The sequence below is a fragment of the Strongylocentrotus purpuratus genome, unplaced genomic scaffold (genome assembly GCF_000002235.5).
Source record: "Strongylocentrotus purpuratus isolate Spur 01 unplaced genomic scaffold, Spur_5.0 spur5_scaffold_13, whole genome shotgun sequence".
NCBI lineage: Eukaryota > Metazoa > Echinodermata > Echinoidea > Camarodonta > Strongylocentrotidae > Strongylocentrotus > Strongylocentrotus purpuratus.
The window spans coordinates 11,270,992-11,294,538 of NW_022145598.1; the positions used below are offsets into that span (position 1 = coordinate 11,270,992).

The 23,547-nt window shown below is 37.4% G+C and overlaps 2 protein-coding genes across 2 annotated transcripts in view; one reads left to right on the forward strand and one right to left on the reverse strand.

The window, feature by feature from the left end:
- Positions 1-317: 317 nt before the first annotated feature.
- LOC590297 (actin CyI, cytoplasmic) lies at positions 318-7,828 on the forward strand. Its single transcript, XM_030982903.1, has 5 exons — positions 318-586; positions 3,230-3,413; positions 4,632-4,871; positions 5,310-5,556; positions 6,075-7,828. The coding sequence occupies exons 2-5, from the start codon at positions 3,282-3,284 to the stop codon at positions 6,590-6,592; spliced, it is 1,137 nt and encodes a 378-aa protein (XP_030838763.1). The 5' UTR covers positions 318-586; positions 3,230-3,281; the 3' UTR covers positions 6,593-7,828.
- A 5,749-nt stretch (positions 7,829-13,577) lies between these two features.
- Positions 13,578-23,547, reverse strand: part of LOC584046 (sodium-coupled monocarboxylate transporter 1) — a 34,900-nt gene continuing 24,930 nt past the window's right edge. Inside the window, exons 6-14 of the mRNA XM_030982904.1 lie at positions 21,092-21,232; positions 20,329-20,547; positions 19,512-19,624; positions 17,457-17,524; positions 16,969-17,055; positions 16,286-16,512; positions 15,542-15,642; positions 14,767-14,894; positions 13,578-14,129 (exon numbers count right to left, since the gene is read on the reverse strand). Coding sequence (XP_030838764.1) covers positions 13,989-14,129; positions 14,767-14,894; positions 15,542-15,642; positions 16,286-16,512; positions 16,969-17,055; positions 17,457-17,524; positions 19,512-19,624; positions 20,329-20,547; positions 21,092-21,232 — 1,225 coding nt within the window. The 3' untranslated portion in view covers positions 13,578-13,988. The remainder of the gene's footprint in view (positions 14,130-14,766; positions 14,895-15,541; positions 15,643-16,285; positions 16,513-16,968; positions 17,056-17,456; positions 17,525-19,511; positions 19,625-20,328; positions 20,548-21,091; positions 21,233-23,547) is intronic.

A 23,547-nucleotide genomic window follows, 5' to 3' on the forward strand; every position in this document is an offset into this window, starting at 1 on the left:
CATATTATAAGAGTGTGCTGATATTTGAAACCCATAATTCATGAGAATTACATAATAAATATCACTGAATTTGCATACACGAAGAGACGTGCTTCATGCAAGTATTGTCTATACCCCTTTTTATCTTTGGACTTTGTACAATCGCGATGTGTCATACAAATTTAGTTCGCAGTCCGAACTTTATGCATGCGCGCGCATCACCTCATGTTTATTTAACAGCCCGTGCTGTTATTTATATACTATACAAAGTGACCGCCCAGTGAGTAATACATTATCCCTTTTTCGGACTATTAGCTAATATCTCAGAGGGGAGTGGGATTGTTCCTAAATGTATAAAAGGGCTCAGCAAGTCTCCCATTTTCATCAGAACTCGACGGTTCAACCCCTCACAGAAACTTACAGGTGCATCTGCATTCTTCTAACAATCTTGACAAGCCGAGAAGAATTATTACCAACAAACTCACAAAATTTGCTATCTACTTCGGTTTGCAAGAAACCTACATGTACATCATATTTCGCATATCAATATTCGTCTTGAATTTTTGATAACCCTAAAGGTATTAAATATACTACGAGCTACTGGCAGGTAAGATCATTAATTTTCTCTAAAGATAAAGACCAGTTCTGGTCATGCGATTTCATTGTGAAAGAAACGTTGTGGAATCAATTAGTTAAGAACAGGTTGATCATCTAGCATATAAGTATTGGTGTGTACTGCAAGGTTCTGGAATCATCAAAATAAGAAGAAATTTGGCCCAGTCTTGGTAAAGTTACAAGCACTGTACACAGAAAGATGTATATAGGAATACGCGACACGTGCACGAAACGGGCGCGATATCTATCAGGTCCAAATAGATATAATAATTTACCAAATATATCAATTAGTAGGCGGTTTCTCGGCAAATCTTGTATTATCACGTATTAGTCAAAACATATTCTTTCACATGATTGGTAATAAGAGCTTTCATTTTATTTTTTGAGAGGGGGGCGTTTCCAAAACTGTTTTTTACCTTTAATCCCATTTATAATTCTCCTTAATTGATTGTTTCATATTTAATTGGTTCTTTATAATTCTAAAACTATTCAAGCAAGTTTGTGTTATCAGTTATTCAAAATTACTTTCTATTGCATGAGTCGGAAACTATGAATCACTTTGTTGTTTTGTAATCCTATTTAAACACCCTGATTGGGCTGAGCGCACGAGCATTTACATGTACATGCTTATGCTGCTCCCCAGGAAGGAGCTCTTAGTTACTTGATTTTGCTGTATTTGATCTTTTGTACTATTACTATAATATGATTGTGTTACATGGCATCAGCTGGTCAAATTGTAAGTTTTAGGCCAAATTAAAAAAAAAATGTTTAGCGTCCTGTTTTTTCGAAAAATAGGAAGGAGGAGGTCCTTTTTTTTCTTTTTTTTCTCTCTCAAAATGGCCGCCCAAAATGGCCGCTCGGTACATTTTCCCTGACAGTCGGGCTATTTTTCAAGATGGCCGCCGACATTATTTAAATTTTGTTTTAAAAATCAGAAATAGATCCATTTTAGCAGTGTTTTTCATGTTTTTTTTTCTTTAAAAAAAAAAAAAAAAAAAAATCAACAAATTTCAACAAATTTCAAAAAAAGAAAAAGAAAAATAGGAGGCGGCCCCAAAAAAGGAAGCGGGCGGGGACGCTAAACATGTATATTTCTTTTTTACATGGCCTTATATGTGATGATTTCATATGTTTTTAAATGTTACTTTTTTTTTATTGCTGTCGGTAACTAGTACAATTTATAAGAATCCATGCATGTTCCCTGTACACATCTGTGCATTACTGTACATGTATGCATGGAGATATAAGAAGAGATCTCCATGATGTATGTACCTCACTGTGTAGCTTTTGTGTACTGTTTGCCTCAATGAACATTTGGGTCAACAGGATTACTCCAACTCAAAGTCCAGTCCCATAGTCGTAGTCTGCGCAGTTCCATAGACAATAAGGCCAAAAAAAAAACAATAATTTGGTTGTCCTCGACTGCTTTTTTAGACTAGGAGCGGGCGGGCGAATTTTCTTTAACCTATTTTTGTGTGTCTTTTTTTGAATTCCCCCCCCCCCATTTTAATTTTTTTTTGTAATAATTTTTTTTTCCATGAAAAAAAAAACATTGGGATGTCAAGCAATTAAACAAACAAAGTCTATAAAACACTTTAATATGGTAAAAGAATAGTTTAATGTACAATGAATATCAAGACCAACACAGAAAGTATTTTTGGCTTTGAAATACAGCACCTTTTAAATCTCCATTGTACTACTTATAGCTACTTGCGCCCTCTAATCGGTGACCATTGCTCCCCCATGATCCTCTTTATCTTATGTTAACTGAGAGCTGATTATATGAGATAACCACCTGTTAAGTGACCTTGCAGGGTGGTCTAATCCCTCCTATAAACTAGTACAGATGGGCTTTAAAATGAGTTTAAGAATGCTCAGAACCTGATTTGAATTAACGGCATTTTGAAATAGAAAAATAAAAATGGCAAGTTTAATAAATAATACAGAATTGCGTACTGAAAAGACCAAACTGGCATCGGGACGCATTTTGATCCTTGCAAATGCATAAAATGGTATTTTAGGCATTTAAAATGTTGCTCCCCCCAACAACAAAAAATAGATTTAAAGAAAAAAAAAAAAAATACGAGCGGCCCGAAAATGACGAGCGGGCGGTCGAGGACAACCAAATGATTTTTTGTTTGGCCTTATTGTTCCAGATTCCCCATGGTAAACTAAAATAACTCTCGGGGATCGTGCTTTTGCTATTGCTGCCCCCACACTATGGAATAGCTTGCCCATAGACATACAAAGCAATCCATCTCTTAATGTCTTCAAATCCAAATTAAAAACATACTTGTTCAATTGAGAGATCCTATTTTGTAGAATTTACTAAAAAAAAAAGGAGCTCTTAACCAGCGCAGCTGAATGCATCTTGTATAAAAGCTGCGCTATATAAATTTATTATTATTATTATTTTATTTTTCTACATAATATGTAATACATGGTGAACATATATAGATATATATGACACTAGGGGCAAAAATCAAAACATTATATGTTCCATACGCAGATTTGCTGTACGACTCTCAAAGTTGAACCCAACAACAAATAACATTATCTGTTCCAAACGCAGATTTGACGTACGACTCTCAAAGTTGAACCCAACAACAAACAACATTATCTGTTCCAAACGCAGATTTTACGTACGACTCTCAAAGTTGAACCCAACAACAACACCAAAAACCAAGATGGCCACCTACGAAGATGACGTTGCAGCCCTGGTCGTTGACAACGGATCGGGTATGTGTAAGGCTGGCTTCGCAGGCGACGATGCACCACGAGCTGTCTTCTCATCTGTCGTCGGTAGACCTAAACATCAGGTAAGACTAGGAATGATAAAAATTGTTTTATTTCTTTGAATCACTTTTTTTAAAGGGTGAAATATTGCCTTTCCAATAAAGTGAAGAAAAAGAATTTGTCCTTCTTCTAACCATTTCAATAATTTTCAAGGAGAACTGTACTTTTCGCCAGGGGGTTGCAGATCTTGCCCGAATTGTCTTGTTTCTAAATGTTACGCACGAGCGAAGCGAGTAATCCAATATTCCTGTAAAAAAATACTGTTTTAATCCTTAAAATACACTAGAAAGGGTATGCATTTCTCAATGTTAACTACAAATTGTAGCACATTGGTGCCCAAATATAAGATACCGATTTCCCGAATATTTATATTTTCAACGTTTTCATGGGGTGGGGACGCGGGATGGTTGAAGCCTTAAAGGTAATACAAAGTTTTGGTATAAGGTCATGAATTTGGTTCAAATGAACATATTGGAAGCATATGCGATCCGACAATATTAAGTGATCGTTGTCGCCGTTGAAATCGAGTCTAAAGTTATACAATTGTAAATAATATACTCTTTAAGATGTATAGCTCCCTCTCAAGGTCGAGATATTAATTAAGCCATAAAACAATGTTTCTTGACTAAAATCGACCGATTGGCTATTCCCGTTGGAAATTATATATCACAACTACATATTCTGAGATTTTCATGGTCGCAGCTACCATTGTATGGCTGTAAGCGCTATTTCAAATTTATCAAAATTTACCGGGAGCACCGGTAAATTTTGATATTCAATTTGTCTCAAAAGCAGAAGTGTTTTAGAGGCTAAATTTTCTAGTGCTTATAATACATCCACAGGGGCATCAAAATATATCAAAATTGTAAAGAATCACTATTCAGCCAATTTTCAAAATTTCCCAAAACTTTGTATTACCTTTAAGCCCCATATCCTGGTTTTGAACGCATATGCCTGGTATATCCTTATGTTATACTTGTATCCTCTATTTTTTAATCACAATAAATAATTTACACTAGGGCCCCGTCTTACGAAGAGTTACGATTGATCCAAATCAATCGCAAGTCCCCCAATCAATCGCCAGTTTGCAGTCTCCTATCTCTTATGTACTTACATGGTTGCGATTGATATCAATTGTGTATAAGACGGGGCCCAGAGCTTAATAATGGAACTAAATGAAATTCAAATTAAAAAGTAAAAAAGAATGTGACAGTCATTTTTCTTTCTCATATTTCCCCCAGATGGTCATGGTTGGCATGGGTTCGAAAGACAGCTACGTCGGCGACGAGGCCCAAAGCAAGAGAGGAATTCTAAAGCTCAACTACCCGATCGAACACGGTATCGTCACAAACTGGGACGATATGGAGAAGATCTGGCATCACACCTTCTACAACGAGCTCCGTGTCGCCCCCGAAGAACACCCGATACTCTGCACTGAGGCTCCGATGAATCCCAAGGCAAACAGAGAAAAGATGACACAGGTAATGATCCATTTCCCCTCTCTCTCTCTCTCGGTCTCTGTTATGTCTTTTTTTCTCGGTCACATGCTGTAGCTGATTAATTTTTAATTAAGACGAACTCCTCTTTATCTATAAAGGAAAACTTTCCGAGGAATCTCTTTCTCTTGTTCACACTCGATTAAACTTTCAAATTGTATTATGATTATTTTCTATGACCGTTTACACCTCATCTTTATTGTTGTTGTTGTTGTTGTTGTACCTCATGCAGTTCCCACCCCCCCCTCTTTTCTCTCTCATTTTCTCTCTCGTTTTCTGTTATGACTTGCTTTCTCGGTCATATGATTAAAAAAAAAATATGTCATCACGAAAGCTGCTATATCTATCTGGAAAGATCTCATGTGGAAAAAAAATGAAATGAAAACTTTTTTTTCAATGAGCTTCATTTCTTTCCACCTACAGATAATGTTTGAGACCTTCAATACTCCAGCTTTCTACGTAGCTATCCAAGCTGTCATGTCCCTCTACGCCTCAGGTCGGACAACCGGAACCGTCTTTGATGCTGGTGATGGCGTCTCCCATGTAGTGCCGATCTATGAAGGATACGCCCTCCCGCATGCCATTCATCGTCTTGATCTTGCTGGGCGTGATCTTACGCATTCTTTGATGGGGGTTCTCGCTGAACGAGGAACTCGAATGGTCACTTCCGGTAAGTTACACAAAAATGTCTTTGTATTAGTTATTTGGAAGAGGTTTTAGCAATTGCAAAGCGTAGAGGAATGACGGGCAAAATACACCCCTCCCCTAAAAGGGATCTTACTTGCAATTACATTATTTAATGAACTGTAAATTTAAGACAATTCGATGAACTGATTAGTGGCACCGAACAACTGGCTACAACTGGCCACCCCCTTGAAAACCAATCGGATTTGCCCTTCCATTTTCTAAAATCTCGGAAATAGATTCGCCTATGAAATTCAGTATGATAATTCGTACTTGATTAGCTTATTAGCATCATTAATTTTTACGAATAATTTTGTCATAAAAAAAAAAATAAAAAAAATTATGCATCGTGTTTGTAGTATAGTTGTATGTTGTGTCATTTTGTATAGGCACTTGACAATCATTCACGAGCTATTCGAGTATGAAGATGACCATGATAACCTCATAATAACAATTTTGCCTCGGTTCTAAACGTGTTCGTCTTTTTCACCTCTCAACCAACAGCCGAACGAGAAATAGTCCGCGACATCAAAGAGAAGCTGTGCTACGTCGCTCTCGACTTCGACCAGGAGATGAAAACCGCTGCGTCGTCATCGTCACTCGAGAAGAGCTACGAGCTCCCCGACGGTCAGGTCATCACCGTCGGCAACGAGCGATTCCGTGCTCCAGAGTGTCTTTTCCAACCGTCTTTCCTAGGCCACGAGATGGCCGGAATTCATGAGACAGTCTACAACAGTGTCAATAAATGCGATATAGATATCCGCAAGGACCTTTACGCCAATACGGTGTTGTCTGGTGGCTCCACCATGTTTCCGGGATTCGCGGACAGGATGCACAAGGAGCTCTCCGCCCTGACTCCACCCTCCATGAAGATCAAGATTATAGCTCCTCCTGAAAGGAAGTACTCCGTGTGGATCGGGGGCTCCATCTTGGCTTCTCTCTCCACCTTTCAGGACATGTGGATCAGCAAGCAGGAGTACGACGAATGTGGACCAGGGATCGTTCATAGAAAATGCTTCTAAACAGATGATTAGGAAAATATTTTGAACAGGATTTCACTCCAAGATGCCCAATGTAGAAGTTTTTGGTCGAGTGGATACGTCGCCGGACTGTCGATCACAAGGTCCGTGGTTCAAGTCCCGCCGCGGCACTAATGTCCTTTGGCAAGACATTGATCTACCTTCGCCACACTCAACCCAGGTGAAGTAAATGGGTACCTAGCAGGGTTAATTCCTTGAAAGCTGGAGCGCTGTAATGGCAGCTATGCTAAAGCGGGGGTTATAATAGCCTCGGAATAGAATTTTTTAGATAGATGGCGCTATAGAAATGCCTATTATTATTATCATTATTAATGTGAGCCAGGGTCATTCACTGAAAATTATTTTAATACGATTTTCCGAACTTTGCCGAAATAATGATGCGATGTTTTGGGAGTTTTGGAATACAATATCTTGACAATTCTAAAAGTGCCCAGAACCTAGTAAGTGCTTTTATAATGTATTTCAGGAACTCAGCGAAACGATGGTTTATTCTGAAACTTCCGTAAAAATAAGCAATATACTCTTTTGATTTCGAAAAGGCTGTACATATAACATTGGTTTTTAACATTGTTAGCCGCACCCCCCCCCCCCATTCAGAGGGTTTTGTGAATGGCTAGTACCAGGCCATAAGGTACAGGAACATAAGAGTTACAAGCAGCGTACTTACAAAATATTCAGTCAATATGATGGCTGAATTTGCTTCACTTAACTGTGATAATTGTTTATTCCTCATACCCCGATGACTTTTTAATGTACAAACTAAATAGTTGTGCATTAAAAGTGTCAATACCGTGTAAAGTATTATTTTCATTTATTTTATTCTACTTTAAAAGTTAAATAATTTATGGTTGAAATATCTGATAGTACCAGCAGACAATATTATAAATTGTTTTGAATGTTTCATATATATTTCACTTATTTATAAATACTTTATAATCGTATTGGATTTGTCTGTTTATTTGATTAATTGTATCGAAAGGTTTTTAGGAATAATTAATATGTATTAATACCACTTTATCCTAATACACAACATATGCAACGGGTATATACCATTAACGGCATGAACGCGCTTGTTTGTCGATATACGTTTACTGTACATCATTACATGTATTTGTTTTTTAAAAGATTGCTGGCGGTCACGTTGACTTTTTGTAAATAAATAAATTATTTTCATTTTTTCACTATTGATTACCTCGAAAGCTATAGAATATTGTATATACATATGAAATAAATATATATATATATATAGATATATATATATATATATATATTTGAAATAAATATCTACAATTTTAATCCAAATTCTGCAAAGACTACATATTAATAATTGCAGAGAGAGAGAAAGAGGAAGGGAGAGAGAGAGAGAGAGAGAGAGAGAGAGAGGGGGGGGGGGGAAGAGAGAGATAGAGAGAAGTGAGAAAACAAAGGTTGTAGACGACTGGAATAAGTATGCAAGAGGTAAAGAAAGAGTGAGGGAGACTTGGGGGGGGGGGCTGAGATAGGGGAAATAAAAGAGCGATAGATAGATAGTTAGATAGACGGATAGAGAGAGAGAGAGAGAGAGAGAGAGAGAGAGAGAGAGAGAGAGAGAGAGAGAGAGAGAGAAAAAAAAAATAGAAAAAAGAGAGAGATACTTTATAAAAAGTCAATGTTTGTTTTCGTTATCTAATATCTATAGGAGTTCCTGAAACGAACCGTATTGTCCTCCCCTTTAAAAACAAAAATACTGACCCGCTAAGTGTTCATTGGTTGTATGGCCTGTATATATTTGTTTGTTTGTTTGTTTACGAATACATTGCTCTTCTATGCAATTAAGATATGTTTCGCTCTCAGTTTGGTTAATTTGAAACGAAATGAAGCAGACAAGGCAAGCTAAAACGTAGAAAATGAAGAAAGAGCACTCCTTTATTTGTCATTATCGTCATCATCGTTATTCATAAATCCAATATCAAATATGAAACATGCACATGTTTTAATTAAACCACAGATAAGAGTTTCTTGTTTATGTCTCACTGCAAAAGTAAACGATATGTTGAATTAATAAAAGAATAAAGTGACATAATGACATCATAAAATTATATACATTCTTTTTAAGGGTTGTACTATTACCAACTTCAAAGTAACGCTCATTATCAGGATAAAACTTTATAGTATAAATTGACTTGTGATAATAACAATGTACTTCGAAACAACCTAGCTCAAAATCGTTCTAAATTATTTTCATAATGAGGCATCGGTTGACGGACGAAATCACCGTATGCACAAACTAACAAAAACGTACTGCAAATCACAAACCACATTGTCTATATCAGTGTTTTTCAACCCTTTTTTTAGTCACGGCACCTTTCTAAGATATGAATAGTTTCGCGTCACCCCAATAAGCAATCCCAAACTTATACATTTTGCATCACTCTAGCTGGCTCTGGGCAATATACTTAACAGACTATTTTGTTTCTAGATTTTGCGAGCGAGCAAAAAGAAAACTTGAATATGGTAGAAATGTAATCAAAGCACACTACATGTAAGATGTAAAATTATGTATTTTGGCATCTTGCTGCCGAATACACCAATACAAATTCATATATTCAATCACCTTGATTCACGCATATGAAAATATTGAAACATGTCGTTGCCCGGAATTATCCTGTTTCTAAATGTTGCGAGAGAGTGAAACGAACGAGGGTGGTATAATTGTAATTTCTATAACTAAAGGTGTATATAATATAAGATATATTCGGACACCCCGAATATGACGATATTCGGGCACCTCACTGTCGAATAAAGGAATATTCGGGCACCTCCAAATATGAACGTATTCAGACATGTTGCTCCCTTAAACCATGCTGCTTCTAAATGTTTTGTGCTAGCGAAGCGAGCGAGGAAGAAAAACAATTTATTATCTTTAAAATGTTATCTCCTCATGAAAATCCATAAAGGTGTATAAAATGTCGCTTTCATGAAAATGACGCTATTCCAAAATATATATATTTGTAATATATAACTTATTTCTCTCGCGGCACCCTTACAAAGATTTTTTGCGGCACCCCGGTTGAAAAACGCTGGTCTATAGTGACACGCAGCTAGTTTGGAAGATTTGGAGTTAATTATGCATGGTTCGTAGGCAGTGATATTTCCTGAGTCATTCGGTTTCATACCCTGTCTGGCAAAAACATTGCAAGTGCTTAGTATAAGCTCGAATGCAGCACTTTAGAAACCAATACAATACATCAGTTGAACATCACTTGTATCTAAGAATATCGGCAGCCCCGGTCGGCAGCTCAGTAGGCCTGTAAAAGGGGCATCGATTTGCGGTTGATGTATTTGATCGTAAGTCATCCAATCAATCGCAAATGACAATCTCATATTTCCCCCCTTCATATTGGCGATTGATATCAAACTTAAATTGAGTTGTGACCAATACCGATCAATTGCAACTTCTTATACTTACATCATAGCGGGCCTGGAAGTGCCATTCAGTTTGTTCCATTATATGGATTGTATTGGCTAAGTGGTTACTTGAAATGATGAGGCCTTAACGAGTGGAGCAGTGTGAGTAGTATTTTTCATGCAACTGCAAGAAAATTTCGACACAATGAATATTCCATGGGTTGTATTAGATTAACTTGGTCACGAAGAAGAGTCAACTAAATGAATTAGGAGCGAGACGTACACTACCACCAACTAACTACCTTGTTGAAATGATATACAGCATCATGATACAATATTTACAGAATACAATACGATGACATGTCCAAACTTCAAATTAAATTCCATTTCTTATACATCATATCTACAAAGTAATATTTATTACCATTTTGCTGTAAAGTACCATCAATTGGTTTGTGCAATTCACAGTATATCATGAGTTTAATATTGTCCGTATTGTCTCCCGCACAATGAATCTCTAAACGAATACCAGAAAATATTCTAATATCACAAGGATTACATATCCATCGTCGCATTGTATTGCTTTATGAAATGGGAGGACAAACATAATCGAATTCATAAGGAAGAGTACATGATCATCGATACAGGCCTGGCACAGTCGCCCTGAGAGAGATTCGCCACTACCAGAAGAGCACTGAGCTTCTCAGAGCTTCTCAGTTGCAATGAATGTAATCTTATTCATATTCTACTTGCGATACATTTTCAATAACTTGTTATTTCATCAATCAATAAGATGAGAAGTCCAATGTGCGTTTTTCTTACTGTGATAATAACAAAAGAAAATAAAATGAAAAATATCTCCTTTCGATTTGTGATATGCAATGACCGCATAATTATGTCGTTATATTTTTGTTACTTATTGTTTGGTGTAATTGAAAGGGAGGGGGCGATTACCAATTTTTATATTCTGCATCAATATCACCTTCAAAATTCTTTCATCACCAGTTCAAAGGGATGTTTTCTTGCAAGTTTATGCGCTTTCCAAAGCGGCGAACACGTTTCAATCGTACGAAGAATGTATAACATGCACAACATTTACTTACTTCAAGAAGCTCATGATTTTTTTTTATATAAAATAAAGAACCCTTGATTTCGATAAACTGTACTTCTTATAAATTCGATAAAAATCTTCATAAAATCTCCATAAAACTGCACGATCACAAAAGTGAGGTAGTTTGTTTCTGGGCGGACACTCGAAACGACTACATAGGAGCAAAATAATAATGATAATAATAATTAATCAAAATCATAAATAGATTATTTACTTGTTAACATTTAAGGAGCTGTGCGTTTCATGTCCTTGATAAGAACGTATTGTATTGTGCGGTGCTAGAATATTTAGTACGCTGTACATCAAAAATATCAAAGGCAGGGGCGTACGCAGGATTTTTTGAAGGGGGGGGGGGGGGGGTTTAAAATCTGGCCCAAAATATTTTGCTCCCAAAAATTTAAAAATCGCGCCGGCCGGAAAGTCGCTCAGGGGGGGGGGGGGGGGGTAAGAGGACATTTTTTTTTTTTTTTTTTTTTTTGGTATCGAAATTTGCAAATTTGACATTTTGCTCCGTTGGGGGGGGGGGGTAAGGTCATCTATTTGAGGTCGGCCATGGGAATTTTTCTTTTCTTTTTTTTTTTATTTTTTATTTTTTTAATTTAAAAAAAACAACAAAAAAAAAAAAAAAAAAAAAAAAACAATCCAAAAGGGGGGGGGGGGGGGGGGTTAGGGAAATTTAGGGGGGGTTTACACACAAAAAATTACCAAAGGGGGGGTTTAACCCCCCCCCCCCCCCCCCCTGTGTACGCGCCTGATCAAAGGTATAACCCTCCTCTCAAGTTGTTCAAAACTGACCCTGTTTCATATAAGAAGTCCTATATACGATACTCATTTCATTTCTGTTAGAGAATACCCATACATGATTTTTTTTTAAAGCCATACTAATTTTTGTGCGACAGAAGTTTCCTGTAATATATTGACAAATCTATTGAAAATAAAGACATAAAAACAGAAGCTATTATACATTAATTTGGCAAAGGTTTGCTACAATATACATAAATATGTACTGCCATGAGGGGCTCTGGCCTGAATCCTAGGTATCAGAGGTGAAACGGATTATTTTCCTGAGGGGGGACAACCCGGAAGGCCAGAGTGAATTATATCTTGTCACATGACGTGTAATGAACCAATCAATAAAGTTCTTTATTGTGCAGTTGCTCTGTTCGACTGCCATGAGTAATAGGGTCACTATTCAAAGTATATATACTTGTGTCTGCTTTAAAGGTACTTTGTCCCATTTGCAGGCCAAACAGATGAAGAGGTTAAATTAGAACTTCCCTAACAACGAAAGGGCTTGAAAATGTCTTTTAATAAGATAGTAACAAGCATTAATTGTCAAATCGACTTTGATGATTGCAATCCATTTAGTAAAAGTCTGATTTTCAGACCCTCGTTCTACATAATTTGATGTTGGCAGCAATTGGGACAAAGTACCTTTAAGTTATAATAACATAATTATAACGCATACTTCTTTTTCCCTCTACTTTGAAAATATTTCTGCACACTGGGGAAGTGCCTGACACGTCCATACAACTGTACATATGGAATGTGAGTGGTGTGAAATAACTTATCGCCTACAGTCACACACGCAAACAATTGCAAAGATATCTTGCTTTCTTCTTAAATGACATTTCTCTTACATCCAATCCTCCTTTAAATGATCAATACACTGCAATTTTGTTCATGTTTCACTTCATTTCCAAACATAATAGGTACATGGTAGATAATAACACATCAATTATTACAACTAGGCGTAATAATGATAATTTTCTATATGATTTGTGCAAACATTTAATGTCTAATACTGGACTTTTAACGGAATATGTTAAAATTCTTCTGGTAGAATTGAACGAACATGATAAAAAGAGGGTCATCAAAACGCTAAAGTAGCAAAATATATTTACGAAAGAATTTATCAACTGCGGAAACTGAGACCAAATATCCTCTGAAATTTTAGTAGAATAGTTTTAAAAAATGTGCGCTAAAGGTCATGAAAAATAATGCCTACATTTCAGAATACTCCATTGACTAATATGCAATTTCATCATAAACACAATGTTACGATTGTAAAATCAGTTTTAATGACGGCTTAAAAACGAGTTGAAAAGAGCCGTAATTCAAACTCTTTTGAACAGCAACTAATATCTACTTTGCTCTTTCCCAAACAGTATTGTATACATTTGTTGTTACTCGAGGATTGCGAAAACTTTCGAGAAATTGACCTAAAGCAATTTCAATAACTTTGCCCATCACAATGTGTGTGTTAGGTAAACCAAACATGATTTTAAAATGGAATATACAATACGTTATACAAACATTTCCCTTGAGTTACCGTTACCTGACTGAAAATTGACAGTGAAGCAAAAATGAAACCTCTTGCTAGATAAACAGATCAATTATCAAAACTAGACATAATGATTATATTTCGCTATCATTTGTGCAATATAATACTGGACTTTTATCAATTTTGTTAAAATTCTTATCGTAGAATTGGAGGAACATTGTAAAGTGTCATGAAAACGCCAACGTAGTAATTATATTTACAACAGCATTTATCAACTTTGCAAACAGAGACCAAATATCCTAAAAAATATTAGTAAAATTGTTTTCAAAATTGTGCGACGAAGGTCATGATGAATAATTCGTTAGTTGATTTCTCAAAAGTTATGGGTTACAGTAAAATATTACACACCGTTACCTGACTGCAAAATGACATCGAAAAAAAATGAAACCTCTTGATATCTAACTCGTTTCTACATACGACCCTGAAAATGTTGTATATATACAAAGGCATTATACATTTTCAATCTCATTTTGTACGACCAACCAAATACACTGATGGCTCCGAATCATTATGCTAATGAGACGCGATGTCAAAGGTTAAAGTTTGGTGTCGTCATCATCACTGACAACAGGGGGTTTACCGTTGGCTGCGGGCTCTTCGTTCTCGACTTCGACGCCGTTATCTCCTTGGACTGGGGCATACTTTTGCTCGTCCTTCTCCTCGTCGCCCTCGATATCCTGCACGGTGAAGAGAAATGCAAACAAATCAGAATCACCATAGCAACTACTTAAACAAATCAACCTAACGCAATTTCAAGAGCCTTATGCCTCACCAGTTGAAACTTGAAACGTGTGCAGACGACAGTGGTGTATAACAAATATGATTTATTTGGGACATACAAAATAGAAGTGATATGATTGAAATTGCAAAGTTATTTTTTTTCGACTTGCGGTCGTGTTCAGGATGAATAAAATAAACAATCAATAAAATTTATATAATTCAATAAAATTATTATTTGTTAGAGATAAAGAGAAAGGGGAGAAAGAGACAGTGATTGGCTGAATCGCAACGACTCAGCCAGCCGGAAAGTCGGAAAGTGGGGGGGGGGGGGGGGGGGGGGGGGGGGGGGGTAGTGAGCACAATTTTTTTTTTGGTCCTCGAAAATTTTAAAATTTGCACCCCCCCTTGAGCGCCAGGGGGGGGGGGGGGCCCAACCCCCAAAAGAGGTAAAAATCGCGTGATTTTGCATGATTTTTTTCTCAAGGGGGGGGGGGGCCGGGCCCCCCTGGATCCGCCACTGTAGGGGGCTACAGAGCAAGAGAAAACAAACTAAAGGAGAGGGGAATGAATTGAACCTTGTTTAACTCTACATACCACTGGGGCTTGATAATGTTCCATCCCGCACCTGAAGAATTTCTTAACCCTCTCTGGTAGACAACAGTACATGGTATCTATGACGCTACAGAACAACATGGGGTCCAAGTCCTCGGCCTTTGTTGGACCTAAAAAATTACAACATCAGTCAATGTTTGTTGAAAATAGTCTAGTGCTCTAGTTATGTAAACGTAATAGCAAGCACAGATGTCCTCTGGTATTGCTAGCCGTCACTTTAATTATAGCATCATGAAACAGTTCTTCCTATATAAAGCATGTGTTGTGTTTGTAAGGTCTCTAGATGATCCATATTTTAATTAAATAAGTAAAGACAAATCTGTGATTTCAGAAAATTTGATTCAAAGTTTTGCTCAGCCTTTTTTCGTTGAATTCACGTCTGCGTCATACCTATCCCCGCATATAGCCGATGCGTTATGATTGCGAGTATTGTAACATGTTCAGGTGACATTTTTCGCTTCTCTTGGCTTAGTTAACATTTTCGAACGAACGTTTGGAAATTCAAACTAAAAGTTAATACTCAATCCATGCAAAATCTAAACATATTGTTTAACTAGTTAGGGCGACAAGGTTTCCATTGGTATAGAAGAAGGTATTCCTCAAGTTATGTTTTCATGCATTCTTTAATACGAAACCACAATTTGAACCAAACTTGAACTTTGATAATTTTTGGAAATTCACTTTTCATCTTTGCCCTATTCTCAACTTGTTGACAGATTTATTCTCTTCCCAATATCTGGGTCAATCGCAAAAGTACCTGTCATGAAGCTGACGATGAGGGCGACAGAAACTGTTACCAACCAAGCAACGGCGCTGTACCAAGAATACGAGAGGGCGTAGAAATCCGCAATGGCAGGTCTGAAAATAAAAATTAAAAGAAGGTGGTATAAGGTAGAATGATAGTCATGTCTTCAAACTTTCATTATTTCTTTCCGAATTGAAATGTGATCTCACCATATTTTGGTCCAAGACTTTGACCACTTAACAAGCTTACATTACAAACAAAGAAACAAAATTGTTATCACTAATCTCACACTAAGATTTTGAACATGATTCAAATGAAATGCTTCAAAATCAAAGACACCACTGACAGATTTAGAGGAGGGAAACAGCTGACCTACCGCCCCCTTTAAAACAAAATGTCAAGTAGGTCTCCCCAAATGTCAACTGTGCCATAACTGTGTCAACTGTGCACTATGTATTTTTCATGTTACACTGTAATGTAAAACAATATGATTATTCATTAAATTTTCTGCAGAGAAAAGTAATGCATATTTTGTAAATCATTGTGTTTTCTGACCAATAAAACTTATCAAGATGTGAACAGAACTGTGCCCTAAATCTTTGACCCAAAGGCACCTAAATAAATGTTTTCAAAATTTAATTTGCTTTCTGTTTTTTTTTTGTATTTGCAGTCTAGATCCCCCTCCCCCTCTTCTTCATAATTATGCCACTCATCACAAAATAATGGAATCGCCTCCTGCCGTGGCGTCATGCATACCTGTCAGGGTCATCCATCATGGGCGTGGTCGCGTTGAGCAATGTGTACGTCACCATTTCGCTGGTCTCCATCACGTCTGTGGTATAATTATTGTACATGGTGAAGTTGTCGACGGGGCAGCCGGCGGTGGAGAGGGGCGGCTTGGAGACCGGTGGAGGGTAGAACTGGGAGCCAATCTTGATCCAGAAGGTCACGAAGAGACCGGTGAAAAGCCCACTTAAAGCACCCTGAAAAATGAGATTAATAATAATAATAATACTACTACTTATAATTATAATAATAATAATAATAATATTCAGTACTTGTATAGCGCATAATGCGTTATGAAATAACATCTCTATGCGCTTCCCAAAAGCTTTGGAAACTATTACCCTAGCTTTAGCTCCGGCAGCCGTTATCAGCGCACAGTGCATTTCAAGGAATAATCCTACCAGGTACCCATTTACCTCACCTGGGTGGAGTGTGGTAAATGAAGATTAATGTCTTGCCAAAGGATAATCCACCTAGTGTATCATTATCTCGGAATATCCCACAGTATAGACCCAGATTTGGATTTGTCTTGTTTTATTGCTCCACATACATGTATTCCACATTCCAGAGAAATATAGGGGAGGGTTGGCACAAATGATGTCCACTTTAATATTTCATCATCCTAACGATCATAAAAGTGACTCTATACTTACGATCGAGTTAGTCCAAGGGAAAAACATTCCAGAGCTAAACAGTCCCAGTAAAGGTCCTCCAATCATGCCAAATATACTGAGAGCAGCCTGAAAAAACAAAACATATGAATAATAGTTTGAAATAAAATACTTAAGATTGCCATTATGTGAATATAGTTCTGCACAAACAACACTGGTGTACAGTGCTGAAATCTTATACCAATACAGATTAATCCCACACCACCACCACCACCACCACCACCACCACCACCACCACCTCCTCCTCCTCCTCCTCCTCCTCCTCCTCTTCTCCTCCTCCTCCTCCTTCCCCCCCCGCCTCCTCCTCCTTCTTCTTCTTTAACACACACAGCTCCCGATTACAAAAATCAAATCATTTTTACCGTTATCTATTCAATTTCTTCCAGTGACAGATTAATAAAACAACACGAACTGACGGATGCCAATAATGTACTTATACAAAATGACAATAAGGAAACATAGTAACGTACTTGCAAAACGTCTCCCATAACGGAGGCTAGGAAGGCCATGGCGATACACAGAACACCATAAAATGCAGCTGAAAATAGAAGGAAAAAAATATATAAATTGATTATCCAAAAAATAAGAAGGAAATTAATTTACAAGGAATTATCAACGGGGTCACACTGCCTGAATTTTCTCACGCACATTGAATTCTAAGTCGGAGCTTAGAGACAAAACTCTCATGACTTTCCGTATTTCACAATGGGATTACTAATTAATTGAGTACAAAACTCGCACGCTGCGAAAGTCATGGCTCACTTTGAAATTGATAGGAACATGCTGCGGCAGATCGAAACCATCCAGTCATGATTCGGGTGAAGAATTGAGGATAATGGATTTCACTCTCATCAATTTCCAGCAACATAACATTAGGGGCTTCTAGATTTGCACGACGAGAACGTGGACTGCCACGTGTGACGTCCTCTTAAGGCACTGGCAGTGCTCGGCAGTGCCTTAAAAGGACGTCACATTGCCTTAAAAGGATGTCGCACGTCGAAGTCCAGGTTCTCGTCGTGCAAATCTAAAAGTCTCTATTATCGCAAAAACTGTGCTCTTTCAATATCCTTTTTCATCACCCACTGAAACATGCGCACACTACAGTGTAGTGCTGCATTAGGGTAATCCGAACATGAATGAGATAAACAATGGGGTATTAAAATAGCCCTTGTGATCTACAATTTTTGTTGTGATCTTGTAGTATAATACTAATAATAATTCCGCTTTTATATAATAATAATAATAATAATAATGGTGGCTTCTCTTAACCCTATTTAGCCCGGGCTATTTTGAAACTGCATAGCCCGGGGGGGGGGGGGGGGCTTCTCAGGCCCCCCCCTATGATCTCGGCCGTGAAAAGCCCGATCGCCGCGAAAATTTGCATACATGTCAAGTGAAGTGTATAGAATACTATGGTAATTTCAATTTTTTGAAAAATTCACTCATTTGCATATTTATGGTAATTTATGCAAATAAGGTCATTAAATTCACATTTTTGCCCATAAATCAGACATTATTCATATTTAAGCATTCTTTCTCACTACATATATTTGTTAGACCATTTGGAATAATAATACAGCACAAAAATTTGAAAAACCAGGGTTATTCCTTATGTTATCTATTGTTTTGATAATTTCTTATGTATTTCTTTGTTTTTTTAACTTATGTATTTTATTGTTTTTGTTGTTTTATTTCATTTCCAACTATAATTCAACTATTTTGACCCCAAAATAAACACCTAAAATCTAAACAAGACCAAATAACCAATGTTTTACCTCTTTATTTGAAAAATGAGATTTCCATATGTTTTGTACACAAATCACAAAAATGAGCGATTTTCGGGCTGACATGCGAAGACAAAAGGACACGTGACTTTGTAATGGTAGGTCCGATTTTCGAAAAATTTCTTTCAAAAGTTGCGCAAGACTCGAAAGAAAAAAGTCACAAAATTTCAGTGCAAGATTTTCTTGCGTTAAAAAATTATCGCGAAAAATGTCGAGGGGGGGGGGGGCTTCTCAAGCCCCCCCCCCCGGGCTAAATAGGGTTAAAGCGCACATGTCCGTCACGTTGTGACACTCCTGGCGCTGCCCCGATTATTACCCTGGCTTTAGCAAGGCAGCCACTGCGGCGCTTAATTCATCTATGAAGTATCTATGAAGTCTCTATAAAGTGCTTTACAGATATACTATTAATATTTTATAAATATTTTATAAATATTTTATAACAGGTTCTCATCATGAATGTATGAATATAGCTTATACTAATTTTTTTTTATCGTTTCAACCCCTGATAGATGACAATAATCGTATTTTCCTTTTTTTGTTTTTAAGCCTGTCTGTACTAGTTTGGCCAGGGGGGATTATACCTTCATGCAAGGTCACTGACAGGTGGTTTTCTCATAAAATCAGCTCTCAACTAACATAAGAAAAAGGGGATCATGGGGGACAAACAGGCACCGATTAGGCATTGTTTGCTATATAGAGGGCGCAAGTAGCTATAAGAAGTGCAACGGGGCTTTAACTTACCCAGTAATTTTGTGATCTTGGTGTATTTTTCTTCGGGCATATTTGGATAGATTGACTTGACGATGTCCTCTCCGGTCACAGCAGCTAACGAGTTCAGACCGGACGATACAGTACTATGGACGAGATGACAACAGAGTCACGGTTTGAACTTTGAACTATTATCATGAGGCCTTATATCTATACATGTATATTCCCATCGAAAATGGGGGAAGACAAACCAAATCTGTCGGTCCCTCAATATTTAATTTCCCGGTAAAGGATTATAAAGCTGTTGTGCAGACATAACAGAGGTTCTAAAATAACATTCAACGATAATTTCAAAAAGTTAATATTAATTTTCACGAATTGCCGAAAAATGGCACAATTATTTTGAAGGAGTGTCAGGATAATTTCCATCCCACATCTAGTTAAGCGCACATAAAGTTATGTGAAATATTTATTTTTTATTTCATTTTATTTTATTGATTCTATTCTATTAAAACCAAAATATTTCTAATAATATTTCTACTATCATGATAACACTTTTTGGTGCTAATATCAGTGTCATACCAGCACTTTCCTTACTACTTCCTTTCCTTACCAGCAAAGTAACATTATTTTATTTTATTGATTCTATTATATTAAAAAAAAATATTTCTAATAATATTTCTACTATCATGATAACGTTTCTTTGGTGCTAATAACAGTGTCATATTCATACCAGCACTTTCGCAAAGCAAAGTAACATTGGCGACACCCCCCCCCCCCCCCCTCCCCCGGCGCTTGTAAAATGAAATAAAATGGCTACGCCACTGCATTTGACATAAAATTCGTATACCTGAGGGCGGCACTAAAAGCTGCCGATACAAGGAGACCTGGTAACCCCGGCCGGTTGCCGAAGATGTCCATGACGAGGTAGGGTACGAGCTGGTCAGTCTGGCTGACCTTTCCCGAGGTAAACGGGTCGCAGTCGGCGTAGTAAGCGTACATGACGATGCCGGAGAGACAGGCGAAACAGACGACGAACAGCATGCCGATGATGGCGTAGAGAACAGCTCTAAAAAGTGACGGAAAGCAAGCAATCGAAAACGAGGGTTTTTATTGGGGTAGTATGCATTGCAAAGAAATGCAATACAGAAGTTACTTGTAATTAACTAGCACTACTTGTTAATGCGCTGTTGCTGTAAAAGTGATTCCACCATAATTTGAATTTTGCAAACTCATTTTATAATTAGAAAATGGCATTATTTTCATATCCTCATACAAGAGGGATAAAAAAAAAAAAAACAAGACCAGAAAATGAAGACGAAAGGAGGGAGAGAGAGAGAGAGAGAGAGAGAGTTCGTGTGAGAAAGAAGTAGAGAGAGAGATAGAGAGAGAGAGAGAGAGAGAGAGGTTGGGGGGGGGGGGGGGGGAGGGGAGTGAAAGAGGGGTGAAATTGCTATGTTTGAAAAGGGCAATTTTTGGATGTCCATTATTCATGCGGAACATAACATGCAGCGCCATTTCGGGGAGTACTAGGGGTAACTGTTTTTCCCGATGTGGATCCCCTATAGCCTACGTATGGGAATTTCATAGGGTAGGGGGGGCGGGGCACTTACCGTTGGGCCACCTTCACGTTCCCACAGGTGAGGTACCTCTGAACCTGACTCTGGTTGACAGCGTAAACAGCTGTCCATGTGAACGTCCCTCCTATGATCACGGACCAGAACGTGTGACGGACCTTAGGGTCGGGGTTGAAGCTGGAAGGAAAGAATGAATAATTGGCTAAGTTGATACAGCTACATGCAGCTACACTGTATTAAATAAGCGGTTTCAGGAGCTAAAATATACAATGAATTACCCTATCATATTAAAAATTGTAAGTCGCTGCAAAGTTTTAAAAAGAATATCAAAACCTTTCAGTTTCCCTTGTAAACATATTTTCACGTTAATTTGACCTTTATTTATTGCATTTCATTCATCTAGTTTTCTCAATTTGATAATTGTATTTTTTGTCCTTATAATTGTTAATGCGTGTTTTTCGTTACCTATGTTTAATTATTGTATATACCATGTATATTTTACCTTTGTATGTATGTTTTGAATTCATGTTATTATTGTACATGTTTTTATGTGATGCAGGGCTCTCTGGGAGAGCAGGTTCAGAAATGAACTTGAATGAGACCACCCTGTTAAAATAAAACTATAATAAATAAAAAAATAAAATATCTTCGAAACAATCTGCTTCGCAAGAATGAAAAGAAGATAGAAATAAGAATTTGATAAGATACATTTTGAATGGTTTATTGACTTATTAAATGCTTACTAGATTGATGGTCTGACTGACTGACTGACTGAATGACCTACTGACCTACTGACCTACTAATCGAATGCTTTTCATATAAATTATTATTATCAAACCTTGTTGATACCACAAAGAGCGGCCCATGTCAATGTTCCCCTATGACTATATTATGAGTTATGAAATGCTCAATTGAATGATTTGTTGAATGACTGATTAACAAACAAAAAATGAATGAATGAATGGATTCAATTAATGTTTGATAATAATTAATATGAGTAAGGACAGAATGAGTAACTTTGGTTGACACTAGAAACAATTGTCCATGTGAATATTCCCTCTATGACTACGGACAAGAACGTGTGACATTATTTTGTCGGGTATGAAGCTCGCAGACAGAAATATGACGAAAGATAAATAATGAGTATCTGATTAACTTGCTTAATTGATTGACTAATTAATTGACTGATTGATTGTGATCTATTAAGTAAGTGATCGATTGAATGACAGATTGAATATTTTGTTGATTTATTAGCTACAGTACTAGTTGGCTGGCCGATTCACAGATGGGTTATTTGTTGATTAACAATGATTGATTTCTGAGTTGGAATTTCATAGTGGGAGGCGCGATGGCTCATTTGGTAGAGCAGTGGTCTCGTAATCCGGCGACCCGGGTTCGAAACCAAGTCGATGCGCTAGTGCCCTTTGATAAAGCATTCATCCTCATTACCAGTTCCAAAGGAGAGAACCAAAGGAGAGGACCTAAGGCCGTCCGTCCTATATATTTGTTTTATACTAACAAGCGTTTATGCTTTATACTTAGCAGTCAGGTAAAAAATAATCACCACTACTACGTCTAGCTTTTGGTCATTATCTTAAATTTACTTATAAATGATTCATTGATCCTTTGGCAAGACATTAATCTACACTTGCCGCTCTTCATCCAGGTGACTTATAATTATGGCTAACCATATAAAGAAGATTGTTCAAGAGCCTTAAATCATGTAATAGCTCGTCTAAAGGTTGGGGTGATACTCGACATGCACTAAGAAGACCTGTAGTGTAGAGTATAGTAGCTGTGCTATTTAAATGTATTTCCGCATGCACAGCCTATAGAACTGGGGGAACAATAAGCCAATATGCTTCCATATTGTAGTAAAGACACGTTTTAATGTTGTTTAGTTAACCATTGTCTGCATGTCTCCATGTCTTTTATGCACCCGCCTTTTCAATTACTCCGGCAGCACTCCCGCCGTCTCATATCATGTAACCATCCCAAACATGACGTCATCAAATATAAAACCTTTTCATATTTTATTTCCATTCAGCTGCTCACTGGGTGACCTTTGACCTCCGCTATGTTGCTACGGGAAGAGGGTTGTTGACAAACGCGAAGGAATTCGTAGTAATTCGTATTCGACGGGGGCAAATCTCTTACATCTCAGAAATGGTTTCGTACATGCATCCGTAGTACATGTAACTCGAGTCAGATTCATTTTCGTGCTTGTCTAATATTCGATCTCATTTTGCGTGTTTTTTAGTCAACCGGTATGATGTACCGTTGTGGAGCCCCGGCGTGGAACATTTAGGCCTAGAAAAATATGAAATCCAAAGTTGTGTTGTTTAATATACAGCCTTGATCAATAATATGTCATGATTTTTGATCCCCGGGCATCTTACCATACTGTGTGAAAATTCCCTCCCCTACAAGTACATCGCCAGACTTGCTCAAATCGAAGTACCATAGCAAACACTCTCATTTTCTCACACTCT

Excerpts from the sequence above, each read along its gene's own strand:
- LOC590297 (XM_030982903.1), top strand. The coding sequence starts at position 3,282 with ATGGCCACCTACGAAGATGACGTTGCAGCCCTGGTCGTTGACAACGGA. Across the intron at positions 4,872-5,309 it reads ACAGAGAAAAGATGACACAG|ATAATGTTTGAGACCTTCAA; the intron begins GTAATGATCCAT and ends TTCCACCTACAG. Across the intron at positions 5,557-6,074 it reads AACTCGAATGGTCACTTCCG|CCGAACGAGAAATAGTCCGC; the intron begins GTAAGTTACACA and ends CTCAACCAACAG.